Source organism: Myotis myotis, unplaced genomic scaffold (genome assembly GCF_014108235.1).
Source record: "Myotis myotis isolate mMyoMyo1 unplaced genomic scaffold, mMyoMyo1.p scaffold_m19_p_9, whole genome shotgun sequence".
NCBI classification, from domain to species: Eukaryota; Metazoa; Chordata; class Mammalia; order Chiroptera; family Vespertilionidae; genus Myotis; species Myotis myotis.
In genome coordinates, this window is record NW_023416401.1 from 31,442,015 (window position 1) to 31,460,211 (window position 18,197).

Consider the following 18,197-nt stretch of genomic DNA (forward strand, 5'->3'; position numbering starts at 1 on the left):
GTGTGGTCCTAGCATGAGTGACAGTCCTACAAAGTTGTGCAAACCCTGACTGCTCTGCTGCTCTGCCTGTGCACAAGCATTAGAAGGTTCCTTGGGGTTGGGTAAGCTCAGGGGCGCGACCAGATGCCAGGATGTGTGCCTTAGGTGCAGAATGACAGGACCCAGCAGAGCTTCGGGTCTGCAGGAGTGAGCAGTGGTGGAGAGCGCGGAGCACCGGCGAGTGAACCATAAAGTCCACCAGACTGGAGAGGCCTGGCCTCTCCCGATGTCTCCGCGCTGGGGTTGGAGACTCGCCCACCGCGCCCAGGCACTGCGCCCGCCTCGCGTGCCGCGCAGGGGCGGGATCCCCACGCGCCGGCTCCGTCCCATTGGTCCCGGGCCACGCCTGTCCCCGGGAGAGGCCTCGAAAGTTTCATTGAAGGTGGAGAAGTGCGCGCCCGCGGGGTAGCCAGGGCTGCGCCACCAGGGCGAGGCAGCACCGCGGCGGGCGGGGGGCGCGCTGGCATCTGGGCGGCGTTGGGTTTTTATTTTATTTTTTAAAATTGAGGCCGTGGAGGAGGGAGTTGGAGCCAGATCCACTCCTTGTGAGTTCGTCTCGATTTCTGCCCACGCTCGCACAATTCTTTTCTGGTGACAGAGGGATGGTTCTGTGCGCCTGGAGGCTCCCGCCCGGGTCTCTCCAGCCCGAAACTGGGAGGCGCAGAGGCTGAGCCACCCCGCCGCCCGGAATCCGCCGGCGCCGCTCGGGGAGGCCCGCGGGCAGCTCCGGGAGCCCGGGCCGAGGGTCGCTCAGCAGGCGGCGTGGGCGAGGGCCTGGCCCGGCTGCAGAGGTACTTCGGCTTCAGAGGGGATTCCTCGAAGAACACTCCCCCGCCGCCCCTGAGCAGCGCCTCGGGAGCCAGGCGACAGCCGAGCACGTCCCTCTCGCCCCCTTCCTCGCCGCGCCGCCCTCCAGGACCCTCCCAAAGTGCCTCGGCGCAGGGCTCCGGACCGGCCCACCCGCTGCAGAAGCCGCTGCCGCCGGATTGCGGAGACCACACTTCATGGGCCGGCCGAGGAGGGCCGGGCCTCTGGGGCGGGGGCTACCTAGAGCCGTTTGAGGCTCGGCCAAGAGCCCGGAGCGCGCCCTCGGTGCGGACAGCGCGGCGGCCCCGCCAGGGCGATGACCGAGCGGCCTCGAGCCGCCGGCAGCAGGAGGCCCTAGGCGGGCATGGGCCTGGCATCCCCGTTCTAGAGACCCTCGAGCCTCGCCCCTCTGCTCGGAGTCGCCCGACTGTCGCCATGGCCTCGGAAGTGGTGTGCGGGCTCATCTTCAGGCTGCTGCTCCCCATCTGCCTGGCAGTAGGTGAGTGCGGTCCACTCGCCCAGGTTACTTGGGAGGGTGCAGGGGGCGCCTAGGGACGGGGGAGGGGGCGGGCTTCCGGGCAATCCTCAGTTAAGGGTTCTAGTGTTCTGGGACTCTCTTCGGGAAGCCGGCGCCGCGGTCTCGGGGCCAGCGGTGGCAGACACACACCGTCAGCCGGGCCCCTCTCCCTTCCCGCGCCGGGGCGCACCGTCGGGCTCTCCTAAAGGTCCAACAACAGAGTCCGGGGAACCACAGGCGTGTGCTGGAGACGGTTGGATTTAGGCACCTGTGGAATTTCTTTCGTGGAGTGCTCACTGGTACACAAGGATGCAGACCTGGCTGGAAAGCGGTGGGGTGGCAGACCCCTTCCCAGCCAGCGCGGGACCTTACTGTAGTGCCCTGCTCCCCGTCCCCAGATGCGCAGATACTCCCGGTGCAGCCGGAAGGCACTGAGGCCATCTCTCCCCATATCCCAGACAGAACTGTGGCGGGAGAGGTTCAGGAAAACAGTGCCCCGAAGTTGCTTACTTTCTTTTACTTCCACAAAAGCCCCTACAACAGAAGCGTTGGAGGCTAACACCACAGACGACCAAGACCCTGTCCCTCCCAATAGGCGCCGGCTCTTTCAGGTTTTTAAAGGGATCAAAAGCCGGATTGCCTCTCCCTGGGACTGGCGAGGGTTAAGGGAGCTCAGTCAAGGATTTCACTCTTTCTATAGGGCTGGGAGCGCGTTGCAAGCAACTGGGCATCAGGTCTAGAGACACTGGCGGCGTGCTGGGAGCAAGAGAGATTCTGCATTTCTCCTCTCGTAGACCGTGGTGCCTGTTAGTTTGGAGCCCGGAAGAATGACTGACAGCTCCTTACTTTCCCTTTCCCCTGTAGACTTAGGAAACCGAACCATTTACAAAGAGACACGGTCTTCGCAGAAAAGGCCACCTTTTTACATTTGCCAGAGGTTGAGGACTCACCATCACACCTGTGTTGTTTCATTTGCTCAAGTAATCAGTCTAAAAGGAGTTCTGTGGTGTGTTGTGAGGGTCAGTCCCAGCTGCCGGGAGGATTTTGTCATCGGCATTAACACTGAGCAAGCGAAGCGTTTCGGGGAAGCCAGAGCAGGACACCCGCGGAAAGTCCTGGAAGGCGCTCAGATTGGAAGCCGTCTGCGGCGTGGCTGGTGCTCCCGCAGCAGAGGTGGGGGGGTGGGGGGGGCAGCGCGCACAGGCAGGCTTTGGCCTCTCGTGTGCCCTTTGCGCATCCAGGGAGGACCATTTTGCCTGGATCTTTGCCCTTAATAATCATGCATGTAGGCGAGGAGGGCAGCTTCCAGGAAGCTGAAGTGGACCCTAGGCCAGCTGGTTTAGGTTTGAAGACGAAGGGCTTTGGAAAGCCATTGGGGAAAACAGAGCCGGGCTACTCCTGGTTCATTACACACAGGTCGTGCACGCCATGGTCTGAGGGCCGTCTGTATATCTGAAGCGCCTGGCACATTTACTGTATGCCAAATGGAAGCTAGTGCTCCAGTCAACAAGGGCTTCTCTTCCCACAGCCCCTTGCCCCTCCTCCCCCTCTTCTCTCCCTCCCCGTTCCTCTCCCCCTCCCCTCATGGCCGGGTGGCAGCACTTGGTGACTGCCAGAAGAAGTAGGCTGGTGGTTGTCTGCAGCCACCTCGGTCCACTCATCTAGTTGAGTGAAAGAACAAAAGGATTTGCCCACTGATGGCCGGAGACCTTGCCCTGAGCTTCGGCTCTTGCAGTTCGCCTGCTCTGGATGCTCCGCAGCCGCGGTTTGGGGGCCTTGTCATTCTAATGGTGGTCTACACCACAAAGCCCTTCTGTAGGACTGTGGAACTCTGGCCTCCAGAGGGACCGGGGAGTGCGGCACTCCCCGATGAGGCGCCCGGAGGCGCAAGGCTGGCGCAGGCGGCTCCAGAGCGGCCCAGAGGGAAGCTCCTAGGGGCGCTGGGCGGATCAGGCACCACTGTCCCGCAAATGGGGTCCCCACTCCGTCCGGCCCCTTTCCTCCGCCCCTCCTGGCTTCTTCCTGGGAACCCGTGGGCCCTGCGCAATATTCACACCTTTAGGCTGGGGCCCAAGAGTAGGCTTGCTCCGAGCCCGCACGTGCGCTCCGTGGTCCGGACCTTCCGGGAATCTGCTTCCAGGGACTCAAAGATGACAGACCGCGCCCGCCTGTCATCCTGCTGGGGTTTCTTCAGGGACAGCTGGGAATGGGCCCGGCCAGGACGATCCTTGGCCGCCTTCTCTTTCCAGCTCATTTATGTGGATTCTCTGGCGTTTTCTGGGCTAAGCTGAGAGGCTAACCTGCCTGTGCGTGTGCCTGTGTATGTGTGTATGCGCGCGCACGCGCGTGCCTTAGGTGGTATTATCTGCAGTCTCCAAGGGTCCCAGCGGTTCTCAACCTGTGGGTCGTGATCCCTTTGGGGGTCGAACGACCCTTTCACAGGGGTCGCCTAAGACCATCGGAAAACACATATATAATTACATGTTGTTTTTGTGATTAATCACTATGCTTTAATTATGTTCAATTTGTAACAATGAAAATACATCCTGCATGTCAGATGTTTACATTACGATTCATAACAGTAGCACAATTACAGTTATGAAGTAGCCACGAAAATAATGTTATGGTTGGGGGTCACCACAACATGAGGAACTGTATTAAAGGGTTGCGGCATTAGGAAGGTTGAGAACCGCTGGTTCTAGCTAGAAAGAGCCTGTTGCTCTCCGGCGCTTCCGGGCCCAGCTGTGCCTAGTGAAAAGGTGAAAGGCTCCTGGAACTTCGCTCCCTGATTGTAAGGGAGGAGAGCTCCTGGGAAGAACAGAGGACTTATCCCATCGCCCATCCCCTCACTTGCTGGTTGCTGCTTGGCAAAGACAACCCACTTACAATACAATGATCAATGATGCCTTCTAATCCCTGTACTTGAAGGGACAAAAGGGGGCTGGGCTGGCCTGATTTGAGCATTCATTTCTAGAGGAAGCGGATGTTTTCAAGGTTATTGGAGGGTTTTCAGGTCTGCCTACTCCCCAGGTGCTCCTAAATCAGATATTCAGGTTTTCCTAATATCCTGGACATGGAGAGTACAGTGATCTGTTTGCCATTAGAATCGATTTTTACATTTTAACCATCTATTTTTGTATCTGGGCAAGGCAGCCTTCAAAGCCAACACTTTGAAGGAGCTTATGTATTTCACTTTAAGCCCATTTGTCTAACATCATTGTTGAAAAAATTCCGCAGAGGTTCTCCAGCCTTTGCACCTAATGATGGATGTTAAAAATTAACTGCTATTGTGTTTAATCCGATGCTCAATATTTCCTTTCTTTTTGCCGGTAAAATAAATTTACAGAAATGTGATAAGTGGCGGAGGGCCTCTATGATGCAGGTGTTTTGTGGCTCTTGAGTGTTAAAAGCCTGAGAAAGCAATAATATAACATAACATGTTATTTGCCACTCAAAATGAACACCCAGTGACAGATTTTCCCAGGCCAATAGAAACTAGAAATTTTAAAGATCTCCTAAATTATCTCTGACTACTTGGGTAGCCATTCTGACTTTTTTCTTCAAATAATACATTTAAAAAAATATCCAGACAAAACTTTTCATACTCTCATGCAGTCTTGAATAATTGTTATGGTAGCTGGTCATTGTTGAGCACTTTAGAAATATGTTTACGTTTATTTTCTTTTAACATGATCCCACTGTCCCACCCATTTTAAAGTGTATGATCTCAGCCTATTCCTGGGAATGGATTGGCATATTGTTATTCACATGCTCCTGACCCAGTCGTTCCATCTTGCCTAGTGATGCTTGGCGTTCCCTTAATGTCTTGCCTAGAAGAGATGACAACCATTTGTAAGGATGTCTGCTTGAACAGGATTGATTGGTCCAGGAGGGGCCAAGCCATGGTAGCTTAAGCATCAGTAGCTTATGCCTTCCCCCAAATGAAGGGACCAGAGTTGGGAGAAAACAAAGCACAACAGGGGACTGTGTAGCACACAGAAAGAATCAGCCAACTAACTAGTACTCTGAAAAAAGTCACACTTGGATAATAGTGGAAATCCAGGAAGAATCTCTAAAATTCCCTTTAGAGGTAGTTGGATTAGAATCTGAGCAAAAATATGGAGTCATTTAAAAAATATGTATAGATGTGGCTATGTAAACATCATTTTCTCTCTACTGTTGAATATATTGTCCTCTAGGAAACATTTGTCGTTTTGAAATCACATTTACAACATACCCCCTCCGCCCCCCAAGAATTCACAGGGAGCCTGCTCAGAGTTTAGTTTTCCCAACCTCTGGGGAGGCTCTCGGGTAGGAGCTTTCACTGACTGAAGGCTGCGCTCACAGCGTTTAAAGTCACTTTCTTTTCTGTCACACCTCCTTGGCCTGATGCAGGTAGATCATATTTATCACTTTCAGGAAACTGAAAAGTGAAAAGAATTAGAAATCTGTAGTCTAAGTTTAAAATAAAATATTTTATAAACGGAGATGGGCTCAGTCACTTTGTCACCTGGACAATGGATGTTGGAGCTGTGTGTCCACCCTGTCATGGGTATGTTGCTTTACAACAAAAAAAAGAGAGAGAGAGAGAGAGATCTTGCTCATAGTCAGAGGTAAGTAGGATGCTTTAAATTTTACATTTGGGGGAGGGCTCTTGCAGAATATATAGTTTTTGTTTACTTTGTTTTATCAGATAAGATGGTAATGTTTTCTGATTAAAACTGCTATTTTGGAATTCTCATTTGTTTGCTGTATTGGTAGGTACAAATATGCATTACACTAGGGAAGCGGTTCTCAACCTGTGGGTCGCGACCCCTTTGGCGGTCGAACGACCCTTTCACAGGGGTCACCTAAGACCATCCTGCATGTCAGATATTTACATTACGATTCATAACAGTAGCAACATTACAGTTATGAAGTAGCAACGAAAGTAATTTTATGGTTGGGTCACAACATGAGGAGTTCTATTTAAAGGGCCAGAAGGTTGAGAACCACTGCTGACTAGGGTATTATAGATGGGCGTATTTAAACTTGTTTTGTATACGAATTTTACCTTATGACTTGGCAATCTAAGAGACCTCTATTCACATCCAGGCTCTGCCCTTTACTGTGTGAGCATAGAGTTGTTTTGTTGTTTCTCTTTTCTTTCAGTAAAATGGCGATATTAACACCTTCTTTAGGTGGTTGTGAAATAGTGTGGATCACACACCTTATATAATGCCTGACACTCTGCAAGTGCTCAAAACAGCAGGTATTATTATTGCATTTATGAAGATGAGTAGAAGAGCAGGGATGCTTGAGGAATGTGTTAGTGGAAGTTAACGGACCAATAGGCAGTAACATGAATCATAAGGAGACTGATACTTAAGTACCTGGGACGTATATGAAAGCAATTTAATACCTTTCTAGAGCCAAATGATGCTACTGAAAATTGGGGTGTGTGTGTGGCAGGAGGATTATTATTATTGTTTCGTAGTTTTACTCATTATTTTATGTATCTGCAGTTGCATTATAGTTAAATAATATGTCCTCCCTAGAACTATACTGCCAGTGTTCACTTCTGTCTTTATGACACTGTACCATAATTTCCATAGTTTTTACTTAATATGATTTTATTTATTTAATTATTTATATGGTGTCCCAAAAATGTATACACACACACTTTGAGTAATTATAATGGCGGTGTTTATTCAAAGGCATTTCATTTTCAAAATTGAGCTATCAGCTTTTAAAGTGTGCATACATTTTTTTGGGACACCCTGTATTGTCACATGACATTTTCCTTTTAGATTCTATGCTACTAATGGTTAATTGTATATGAGTTACATAGTCATAAAGATGTAGCACGATATTTTTCCATAAATTTTCACAACTTAGAATTGTGTAAGCGCACCTATATGTTTAAGAGCAATTGAGTAAGAACAATGTGATGACACAGTCTGTATAATGTAAAACATTACATTTTGTAGATTTATTTATTTATTTTTTTAAATATATTTTATTGATTTTTTTACAGAGAGGAAGGGAGAGAGATAGAGAGTTAGAAACATCGATGAGAGAGAGACATCGATCAGCCGCCTCCTGCACATCTCCTACTGGGGATGTGCCCGCAACCCAGGTACATGCCCTTGACCGGAATCGAACCTAGGACCTTTCAGTCCGCAGGCCGACGCTCTATCCACTGAGCCAAACCGGTTTCGGCATATTTTGTAGATTTAAACAGTTGCTTTGTGGACTAGGAACCAAGTAAACAAAATAAAGCATATCTCACATTGAATTGAGGCTAAACATAAACTGTGCTGGGAAATATTTGGCTGAGAGAGAGAAGCCTATATGAGGCCTATCACAGCACCCTCCACTTGGCCTTTCAGACCCATCAGGACATGGCAGGATCAAGAAGGATGAGGAGACTTGAAGTAGCATACTAAATATCTATAGAAAGAGGACATCATACGTACAGCTTTTTAACTAGTTCATGATTTTGAACTGTCCAATAATTATCCAATGGGCATAGAATATGTAGCTAAATTATTTTTTAAAATTTAAGAGTGATAACATACAATTTTGAATTATTTAAAATTTTGGGTGTACTTTTAAAGTATATATAATAGCAATTTAAAAGATGTTTTTCCAGGCCCCTGCAGAATTTACAATTTTTGTTTGCCTTGTTTTATCATATAGGATGGTGATGTTTTTTGATGAATAACCTGATATTTTTGAATTCTTTTTTTTCTTTTTTTTGCTGTATTGGTAGGTACAAATGTGCATTAAAGTAGATTATTATCGGTAAGCATATTTAAACTTTTTTTGAAAACAAATTACAAGTTTCAAATATATTCCCCCCCCCACTCAAAAAAAAAAGAATGGATTTGCTGTATCTGTGTGGTTAGTTCTGGCTTTCTGTTGCAATTTCTCCAGACATCTGGGGGGTAAATATTTGCTAACTCTTTAACTGCTCTCTTAGGAAGTTTTTTAAAATTCTATTACACAAACTAAGATAATTCTCCCCTCCGTTTTTTTTCCAACTCTGAGCTCTCCACTCCTCTCCCTCTCCTTTTTAGATTTGACTCTGTAGACACCAAGCATCGTATGGTCCACCTGCAGGCTTCTCTGGTGTGCACCTTGCAAGCTTCCCCTCTGCCCTTAACCTGCCCATTTACAACAGACACTGTTGGTGTCACTGTGCCTTGGGTGCAGGCGCTGTCCAAATCTAGTGCCTCATTCATAGTCAATCCTCTAGGTTTGTCTTTGCTTTTTCATCTTGGTCCACAGCAGTGTTTCCTTGGGTTCACATCCTGTGTGTCCTGCAGTGTTGGAAAACCTCAAGCTTACTTCTTGGCTTCTTCACATCCTCCCTGTGTGCCGGGCCAGAAGTGCCTTCCACAGCTCAAAGGCCTCCAGAACCTATTCTGCAGTTAAGAGGACTTGGGGCTTTTCTCAGTGTCAATTACATCCCAGCCTTTGCTCAGTCAAGGCAGGAATTATTGCCACCCGCCCAGCAAGTTTGTATTCTTGTCCTGGTAGCAAGTAAATTCTTTTCTCCAGTTGATGGATGGCCCTTTCAGCCGGTTCTAAGCAAAGATAATCCTGTTTTTTCACAAGTTCTCTTTTCAATATAAATTTCTTAGAGTAATGTGGCTTAGATAAAATAAATTGTATATCTCTCACATGATAGTTAAGCTGTAGGTGAATCGAAGCTGGATGCTAACTGTGCTCTAGGAGGTTTCCCAGGAAGGCCATCACTGCTCAGCTATCTTGCAGCTGTTGCATGTGGTTCATCCCAGTGGTTGAAGGTTGCCTGTTTCCATGTCTGCATCAAGCTGAAGGATGGAGGAAGCAAACCCAGATGGTACAGTCTTTCCTCACCTTCTAGGGACACAACCTGGAAGTTGCATGAATCACTTCTGCTCATATCCCATTAGCCTGCATTTAATAATATTATTCACCCACCTAATTGCAAAGGAAGCTGAGAAAGGTCATCTATATTTTGGCTGGTAGTGTGCTCCGCAAAAAACAAGGCAAGTGATAAAGTGTTGTAGTGGTAAAGAAAGAAAGAATAGATATTAGCAATATGGGTTTGTGCCTCTTGTAGATGATGGTAACTTAATGTGCCTTGTGGACACTGCTAATTTTTCTACCCCACCACCCCCACTTTACTTCTACACCTATAACTAGACTCAGCTACCAACAGGTTCCTAAAAGTGACATACAGGGTGTGATTAATGAGGAGGTATACTGCACTCCAAAAGAACTGCATGAATTTCCCAATTTATACAGTCAGACATCTGGGAATATGAGTGGGAATAGGTGCCAACGGTGTGGGATAATGGTGGGAGGAACCTAAAATTGGATCAGAACAAATTTATTGATGTAGGACCACTAAGCAGAGATTCTGGATTCACTGTTATAATTTGAGGGGTTAGAAAGGGCTCCAACAGCTTGGTTGTTTGGCTGAAATGATGCTAAATGAAGTTAAAATGCAAGACCTTCCTTGGTATACCCTTGAGGAAAGGGTCGAAAGGCTTAGGAAGAGTAGAATGGTAGAGTGGGTGTATCATGTAACATCCTGCTCACCCACCTTGGGAAGGTCCAGAGAACACCACCTTCACCACGACTGTGAGAGATAAATGTGAAAGGGGAGCCCGGCATCCTGGCTCTGTGCTTGCTCTTCTCTGTAGGTCAGAAATTACAGTGGAAACTGCTGCCACTAAACTGGAATCCTGTAAGTGCAATGAGGATATTTGGATCTCGGGTGTCAGGGGCCACCAGGTGGCCCACCTAATGCCAAAGGCAAGGTGCTCGCGGTTGCCATAATGGACAATGGAATCAAAGCAGTAATCAGTATAGTCTTACTTCAAAAGACCTATGGCATTTAGCTTATTGGTCATGTGTTCTTAGAAGTGAAATAGATAGACAATCCACTAAATTCTGACTTGATCTGTATAAGTAGAGATTTCTAGGCCAAGTGAACAAAAGTCTGATTTGACTCACCAACACAAAGGGTCATTGCCCCTCAACCAGTTACAAGACTTAAGCCAGTTTACAGACCCAGAAACATTGAAATAAGGACTTTTGAAGAACAGAGTTGTTGCTTAGAACTGTCTACAAGGGCCATCTCTCAACTAGAGAAAAGAATCTGCTTGCTATCAGCACAGAATACAGACATCATAGGCTGATTGCCAAGCATGGTACTGAAGATGGGAATGGCGACAATGGTTTGCCTGATATGACTGAGCTAAGGCTGGAATGAAATTGACACAGAGAAAAGACCCAAGTACTCTTACGTACAGAAGAGCAGACAAGGTCCCCTCAGGAAGGACCCCACTAAGCTGCCAATTACACTTTTATTCCACTTTCCCCATCCCATTTCTTAGAGTAACATGTCTCCTTATTTAAAATGTAAATATTGCCTGGCCGCATTGCTCAGTGGTTGAGCATCGACCTATGAACCAGGAGGTCATGGTTCAATTCCTGGTCAGGGCACATGCCTGGGTTGCAGGCTTGATCCCCAGTTGGGGGTGTGCAGGAGGCAGCTGATCAATGATTCTCTGTCATCATTGATGTTTCTATCTCTCTCTCCCTCTTTCTTTCTGAAATCAATAAAACTATATTAAAAAAATAAAATTAAATATTTGTGGGAAAAGGACAATTGTTATCTATATGTTAGTGTAAGTTAACTCCCATAGCTTATTTTCCTCCTATTACCTAGTTGAGATAAAATGGGCATTTTAACTGAATGGAGAAAGAGAGTTGTTAAATGGTGGGTGTAGGGTAGGTATGGTCTAGATGTCATGGGTATTTTTAGGGAGTCATAATATCATTGGGCATTTAGGGGTTTACCGAGAAGAGTTCTAATACCAAAAGTAGCACATCTTTTTTGGGGCTAGCTCTATACACAGGAAACAGGACATAAAACTTCTTTCTCATCCTCCTTCCTGTGTTTGTATCAACATGGTTTCTGACATCCAAGGGAAATGCACTGTTTTGATTAAGAGCCCCAGCTCTAAAGCCTGAATGTTTAGGCACAGATCTTGCCCTGTCATACCAGCCGTGTGTTTCGTCTCTCTGCTCTTCAGTCATTTCAGTTAAATGAGTTGGTAACAGCAGCACCTCTTTCAGAGGATCGGTGCAAGGTGCAGGGCCTGACCCGTGGTAAATACTCCATGCATCTTAGTTCCAATGATTAGTTCTAGACTCAGATTGTCGGCATTAGTATTAGTCAAAGGCTAGTCGGAGGACTTGCTCCTCAAGAGCGACGTAGTTTCCATGGGCAGATCACTTGGAGTTCCAATCAACTTCCAAGTAAGCTTTGGAACATGATGTGATAAACCAAGGACTGCCTGGTCCCCCCAACTCCCGAGGTCAGATGTGCTGGAGGCCTCTGTGCCATTGTTCATTGTTACTTTTAAAACAATGTGACTTCGTCTCTCCTCCTTTAATTCTCCTTTCCTGGCTGAATGAATTGTTTCTTCTGTGTTCACCTGGCACTGGGTTCATATTATCACAGAGTTTTGTACTTAGTTATATAATTGCTAATCTCCCTTCCTTGTATCTGCAAATTCAAGGGTGCTGTGTAATTCTTGATATCCCTAGCACATACAGTTTGCCCTCTGGAAAAAAAAAAGTCACATTATTGCTGACGTAGTTTGGTCTATGATGGTTGTGTCTGTACTGAACATGTGCAGAATTTTTTCTTGTTATTATTTCATAAATAATAGGGCATAACAACTATTTCCATAGAATTTAAATTGTATTAGGTATTATAAGTAATCTAGAGATGATTAAAAGTATGCAGGAGCATGTGTGTAGGTTATTTACAAATACCGTGCCATGTTGGATAAAGGACTTTAGTATCCTCCGATTTTGGTGTGTGTATCCTGGAACCAATCCCCCTTGGATACCAAGAAACAATTATTAAGCCGAAACCGGTTTGGCTCAGTGGATAGAGCGTCGGCCTGCGGACTGAAAGGTCCCAGGTTCGATTCCGGTCAAGGGCATGTACCTGGGTTGCGGGCACATCCCCGGTGGGGGATGTGCAGGAGGCGGCTGGTCGATGTTTCTCTCTCATCGATGTTTTTGACTCTCTCTCTCTCTCTCTTCCTCTCTGTAAAAAATCAATAAAATATATTAAAAAAAGAAACAATTATTAAAAATATATATAATTGTAGGGTTTTCCGACTATAAAATTGTGTCCAATCATTATATTTTAGCTGTCCAGCAAAGGCTATAACACACAGTGAATATTGAAGAAATATTTCCCAGTTGATTAATCAAGAAATTCATGGACTAAATATGTTTTCTCTTAAATATCTCAGAAGTTTGAAAATAGGATTAGGGCTAGCATCTCATAGCTATTTGTTTTGATGTCTTTGAATATAAAATTCATACCAATTTAATTTACATTCTCTCAACTTTCATAAGTGTGGATTTTGCAGCATGGTGATTAATACCTTTTACTTGCTTTGCAGTGATAGAGAAAAACCCATTTGACAGCAGTAAAGCTTGACTACAGCATCATCCTTGAAGTGCATATTATTTTTTAAAATGTTTTCTGCTCTCCGGGAACCACACAAATCGATGTTTTCTGTTGTGGCCAAATGTGCTAGGTCAGCAGTTTTGGCCACAGGTGCAGAAAAGGAGGAAGAAGGTAGAACCTTAACGAGTTGATAATTGTGAACCAAAGCTCCATGGAAATGAATTATAGACCTCTGCAGGATTTGCCTCTGCTCCTGCCATGTTCTCCTCCTTCTGCATTTCCCAGACCGTACCTGCCTGCTACCCTTTCCTCTTCCATCCGTGTGAGGGTGAGAGGCCCCCTGCTGTGGGCCACAGGAATATGTGCCCCAGTTAGAGAAGATAGGCAGGGAATATTAGGACCCTGTCCTGAAGGCCTAATGATCAAGTCTCAATCCTGTTAATAGTGAGCTATGTGACTTTGCCAAGTCACGGAAACTCTATTCCTCCAATTACATCATTTGAAAAATGAGGTGTTCAAGGCTTAGAAATGTTTTCATGATTTTCACAGTAATGTTTCTGCACATAATTTTTTATATATTAGAAGGTATGACTATAAAGCACTGCTTTTTAGCCAACACACTGGCATTTTTACATCTAAATCTTTCTCGTCTCTTAATGGCCATCAGACTTACATTATTTCACACTTTACCTCAAAGAAATGTTAGAAACCGCTAAGGAAAGTAATTTTGTATCATGTTAGATACTCCATTGAGGATGTTCAGAGCAGTTGGTTTGAAGGAGAGATAATCTAGCTTAGGCTTTGGCAATTCCAATATTTCAGTGATTTTCCCTTACTTGCTTCCAACTCAGAATCGCAGGTATATCATCGGTGATGGTAGTAACGAGAACAACAAAATGAGGTCAAATTTGGTTTAGAATCGACTGTGTGAAGCTTTGCAGAAATGAAGGAATTTTACCACCCAGAGTTTATGATCAGACATGCCTATAAAGAAAACCAAGCCACACAGAGTTATTAATTGAGGCCAAATGAAACTGCACGGGCATAGAACTTTATAAATAAGATTTGAGTCAGAAAAAGATATTTTGAGTCAAAGTGTAGCATTTCAGTGGCCTTGCAGACCTCATGAGATCTCAGTTGGACAAGTCGGTCATTCAGCAAAGGAAATGGGAGGTGCACAAAGACCACAGGTGGATGTAGGGCAAGTAAGAGAGTTGTACTTGCAGGTGCTGCTCTCACCTGACTTCAGTACTTTTTTAGACTAAAGATTGGAGCTTGCCCACCCTAGGCTAATCCTGACTCTTGTTGGTGCTGGGGCCTGAAGTCAGAGCCAGGCTCGCCACCCAGCACCAGACAGAGCTGCTGCAGCACACAGCCCCTGTGGGTCATCCTCAAGGTCAGATTACAGGGCTGCGGGAGGACAGATGGTAATAAAAGGGGGCTTGTTTTTGGTGAGCAAGTATTCCAGAAACCTCCAGCTCCCTAGAATTTTTCATTAACAACCACAAACCTCTTTAGCAATACTTTTTAAAGCATCATCACTTTTGCTGTTGCATTGTCTTAGAGGCACATTGCATTTTTCAACCCACAGTGGTATTGCCTAACAATCCCCACCTCATTCACTGGGCTCAGCATATAATTACTTTGGGCTATTTTCCAAACATTAAGATCGCCCTCAACATGCAATAATTTCCCACCATCGAGGTTATTTAAAAGGGATGTGGCACAAGCCCTAAAGGCATTTCATAGAGTGGATATACAAATATTTTGAGCATTTATCTTTAGAATAAGGACATATCTTTCCAAAGTTACTACATAGAAGGAAACAAATCTCAGGTATTGATTATCTATTCAATACATCATACATGGATTTGCATATTAGACTTAGTCCCAAAAAGTATATTTAAATGTAGTGCTGATCTTTCAAAGAGAGCACAGTTTGCTAGTCGAAAAACTCTGTTTAGAGTATCTTTGCACAACATAATAATGTATCATAAACTAGAATATTCAGGTAATGCATTTTCTTAAAAAGAACATATTTGAAGTAGAATTTTAATAACTCTACTTTGTTTCTTTCAATCACATTTTTTTTAGTCATCCTCTGATTTTGACCAATTTTTCTTGACCTCTCCCATTATACATTTCTCAGAATTCACTAAAATAATGCAGTAATCCAAAACTGTTTCATAATGTGCCCAGCCTTTCCTACCTTAAAATAGCACTGGCTTTTGTTTACTGCAATGTCAAAGAAAACTCACATCTGTTTTCTTTTGTTGATTCATATCATTTTGACATTAGTGCCCAAAAGGAGTTTGACAACTTCAAAAATCTTATCTTTGCCCTGGCTGGCATGGCTCAGTTGGTGGATTGTCCTCCCCTGTACCAGGAGGTTGCAGGTTGGATTCCCCCACTGGGCATGTAGGAGGCAGCCAATCAATGTTATTCTCTCACATAGATGTTTCTATCTCTCTCTCACCCTCTCCCTTCCTCTCTCTGAAAGATATCTATCTATCTATCTATCTATCTATCTATCTATCTATCTATCTATCATCTATCTGTCTATCTATCTATCTATCTATCTATCTATCTATCTATCTATCTATCTATCATCTATCTATCTATCTCAATCACACAAAAACCCCCACATCCACGAGAGAGAAATATTGGTTGGCTGCCTCCTGCACCCCTAGTAGGGATCGAGCTGCAACCTGGGTATGTGCCCCGACTTGGAATCAAACTGGCAATCCTTTGGTGCACAGGATGACACCCAACCAACTAAGCCACACTGGCCAGGGCAAAACTTATATAATCTCATTAAGCAATGTCACCTCAATAAATTTACTAAAGTTTAAAAGTAAAAGCGAGAGATTTGCAGGTCATCTAAGGTGTCTGTTCTAAGTGCTGGACCTTAGGCCCTGGCTTTCCTGTGCTAGTCCTCCCTACAGCACCATGCACCCCCCACTGCATGCTGTGCCAGGGTCCGAGCTCCTGGGGGTTCTTGTTTCTATGCGAACCATCAGCTACTCGGTGTTCATCGAAGGTTTTTGTTATTTATTCACTCATTCTTTTGTGTATACGCCTATCAAATATTTAAATTGCAGTTGCTTAGTAGCACACCCATCATTTAGCACCGCGGTTCTTATGTCTTCTTGGTCTTGTTCCTGAATGAGTCAGGAGTTAACATTGGTTCTGGTTTGTTTTCAACATTTTTCTCTAGAGAGTGCAGGTATCCAGGTGACATGCGGTTACAGAAATACAAGGTTGTCTCTCATCAAGTACAGGTTTAAAGTTGATGGCCTCATAGAGCCACAGAGTTTCCACCTAGAGCCGCAAAGTAACCTGTCCAAACAGTTGAGCATCTTCCCACTCCCCCGTTTTGCCCTTCAGTAGTTGCCGGAGACCAATTCCAACATGACAGCAGGGCCACATCTGGGAATGGCTGAAGGCATTTCCCCAAACCTGAATAGGATACATTAAATTGATTTCTTGGCTACCAGACAGCTAACAGGCATCTTAATCTACATGTTATTGCCTCCTACTGGCCAAACACCTGAACAGCCGTAGGCTAATTCCCACATTCTGACAATGGACTCTGTAGGAAACCCCGAGCCTTTGAAGTGCATATCTCTGCCTCTCCTCAGGGCAAATTGTGTTAATAAAAAGCATGGGGTCCTGGGGACGAGGAGCCTTAGACTTAAGATCTGAGAATTTAGATCTTGGATCTTAGCTCCTTTAGCTAAGCTCCTCTGACCCTCAAATGCCTTTCAAAATTATACTTCGTCTCTGGGCTCTTATTTAAAATCTACGCACAGCCTTCTCCAGAATCCTGATCCCTTCTTGATGCTGGGACAGGAAGGGCAAGTAGTAACTGCTTCACCACCTTCTCTTTCCTGCCCCCTCCTCCACTGGCTTCCAGAACTTTCCGGGCAGGTTGAAGAGGGAGGGGAAGAACATGGGCTTTCTGGTTAATTAGACCAGATTTCAAACTTTTGCTTAACTCCTAGTTAATGATAAGATGAAGACAAGTTGAAGCTACATAACTTCTCTGAGGTTCAGTTTTCCAACCTGAAAAAATGGCAAACATAACATCTATCTAAAAATAATTATAAGGATTAAACAAAATGATATAAATCAGGCACCTAGCACAATGCTGACAAATTAAGGGCCATCCCAATGTTCTATTGCTTCTCTTCCTTACTCCTTCCAAGTGTCGGCCTGTCCCACCCCACCTGTCCCCTGAACACTGTCCCCTCAATGTAGCTTTGGCTTCTATGCTTTGGAGCCTTTGGAGTCAAGGGAATGTTATGGGCTTCATGTGTTTTACCCAGAGACGGTTTGTAACTAGAAAATAAGCTGTTACCAGAACGATGGAGATTCTGAGCTGGGAATTCAGTACTTATGAGGATAAAGTAAGGCCAATTGTATTTTTATTTATGGTGGTAAAGTAAGTTTTCTGAGAAGCTCATAGTATTTTAAATTCAGTTATAATTCTTTAAAGTGTAATTTGCACTTAGGCTATTACTTAAAGGGTAGGAAATAAAGTGGATTCGTCTTAAGTAAGGGTAGGTATGGATGAAGGTTGCTGAATGATGAAGTATCTCGGGTTTGCTATGTTAAACAATGTTGATACATTATGTAGTAAATAAAACTTCATGTTTTATTAAATCTCAGAGTCATATATCTGATACTTGAGTTGTATTTCTTGTGTTTTTCTTATTGTAATTTCAGACATTGAACTTTATAGCCATAAAACATCTTATATTTTAAGTTTTGAAATCTTAATTTTCCTACCTAATTGTAATTCTTGTGATACTTGAATTTAGTGAACCTATTCCCAATCTGAGTTAAGTGATACCACTCAGCTAATTTCATAAAAAAACTTAGTGGAATTGGATAATTTCCTTTGTCTTTATAACCTGGTTCTAATTGAGTATGTTAGGTGTCAAACTCAGATTCAATGAGTATTTTTTTTTTAGAATTCCTTTAAAGATGGCCTATTTAGTTGGATAGATTTAATAATTGTAGTTTTCTGATTGAAACACTTTGAAAAAATGAACAATGGATGATTTTGTGATAATTGCTAGATGATTCAAATACTGAGAATTCTGAAATGGTATGAAAGACTATCATACTTTACACAATTGGAAAAAGAAAAACTTCAAAGACATGATACAAATATGACTATGCTATCTATAATAAAAATTAATTTTCAAATAAGTGAAAATATATTAGCAGAATTATTATTAATTTACTTTAATTTTATGTTATAAGGATATTTTAATCACCTTGAGGGTGTCCAGAACTTTTTCACATAATGTTAAAATTCCTACTGAGAAGAATATTTTTAGTCATGTATCA

At 44.4% G+C, this 18,197-nt stretch overlaps 1 protein-coding gene across 5 annotated transcripts in view; it reads left to right on the forward strand.

Annotated features, from left to right (window-relative positions):
- The first annotated feature begins 480 nt into the window (after window positions 1–480).
- The window catches only part of PIEZO2 (piezo type mechanosensitive ion channel component 2), a 342,209-nt gene continuing 324,492 nt past the window's right edge, over window positions 481–18,197 (forward strand). For 4 of the 5 annotated variants that reach the window (XM_036322514.1, XM_036322512.1, XM_036322511.1 and 1 more), the window contains exon 1: window positions 599–1,345. In XM_036322514.1, the coding sequence (XP_036178407.1) occupies window positions 1,282–1,345 (64 nt within the window). In that variant the 5' untranslated portion in view covers window positions 599–1,281. Of the gene's footprint in view, window positions 1,346–18,197 lie in introns of all 5 variants that reach the window. The other variant, XM_036322510.1, reaches the window with a different exon arrangement.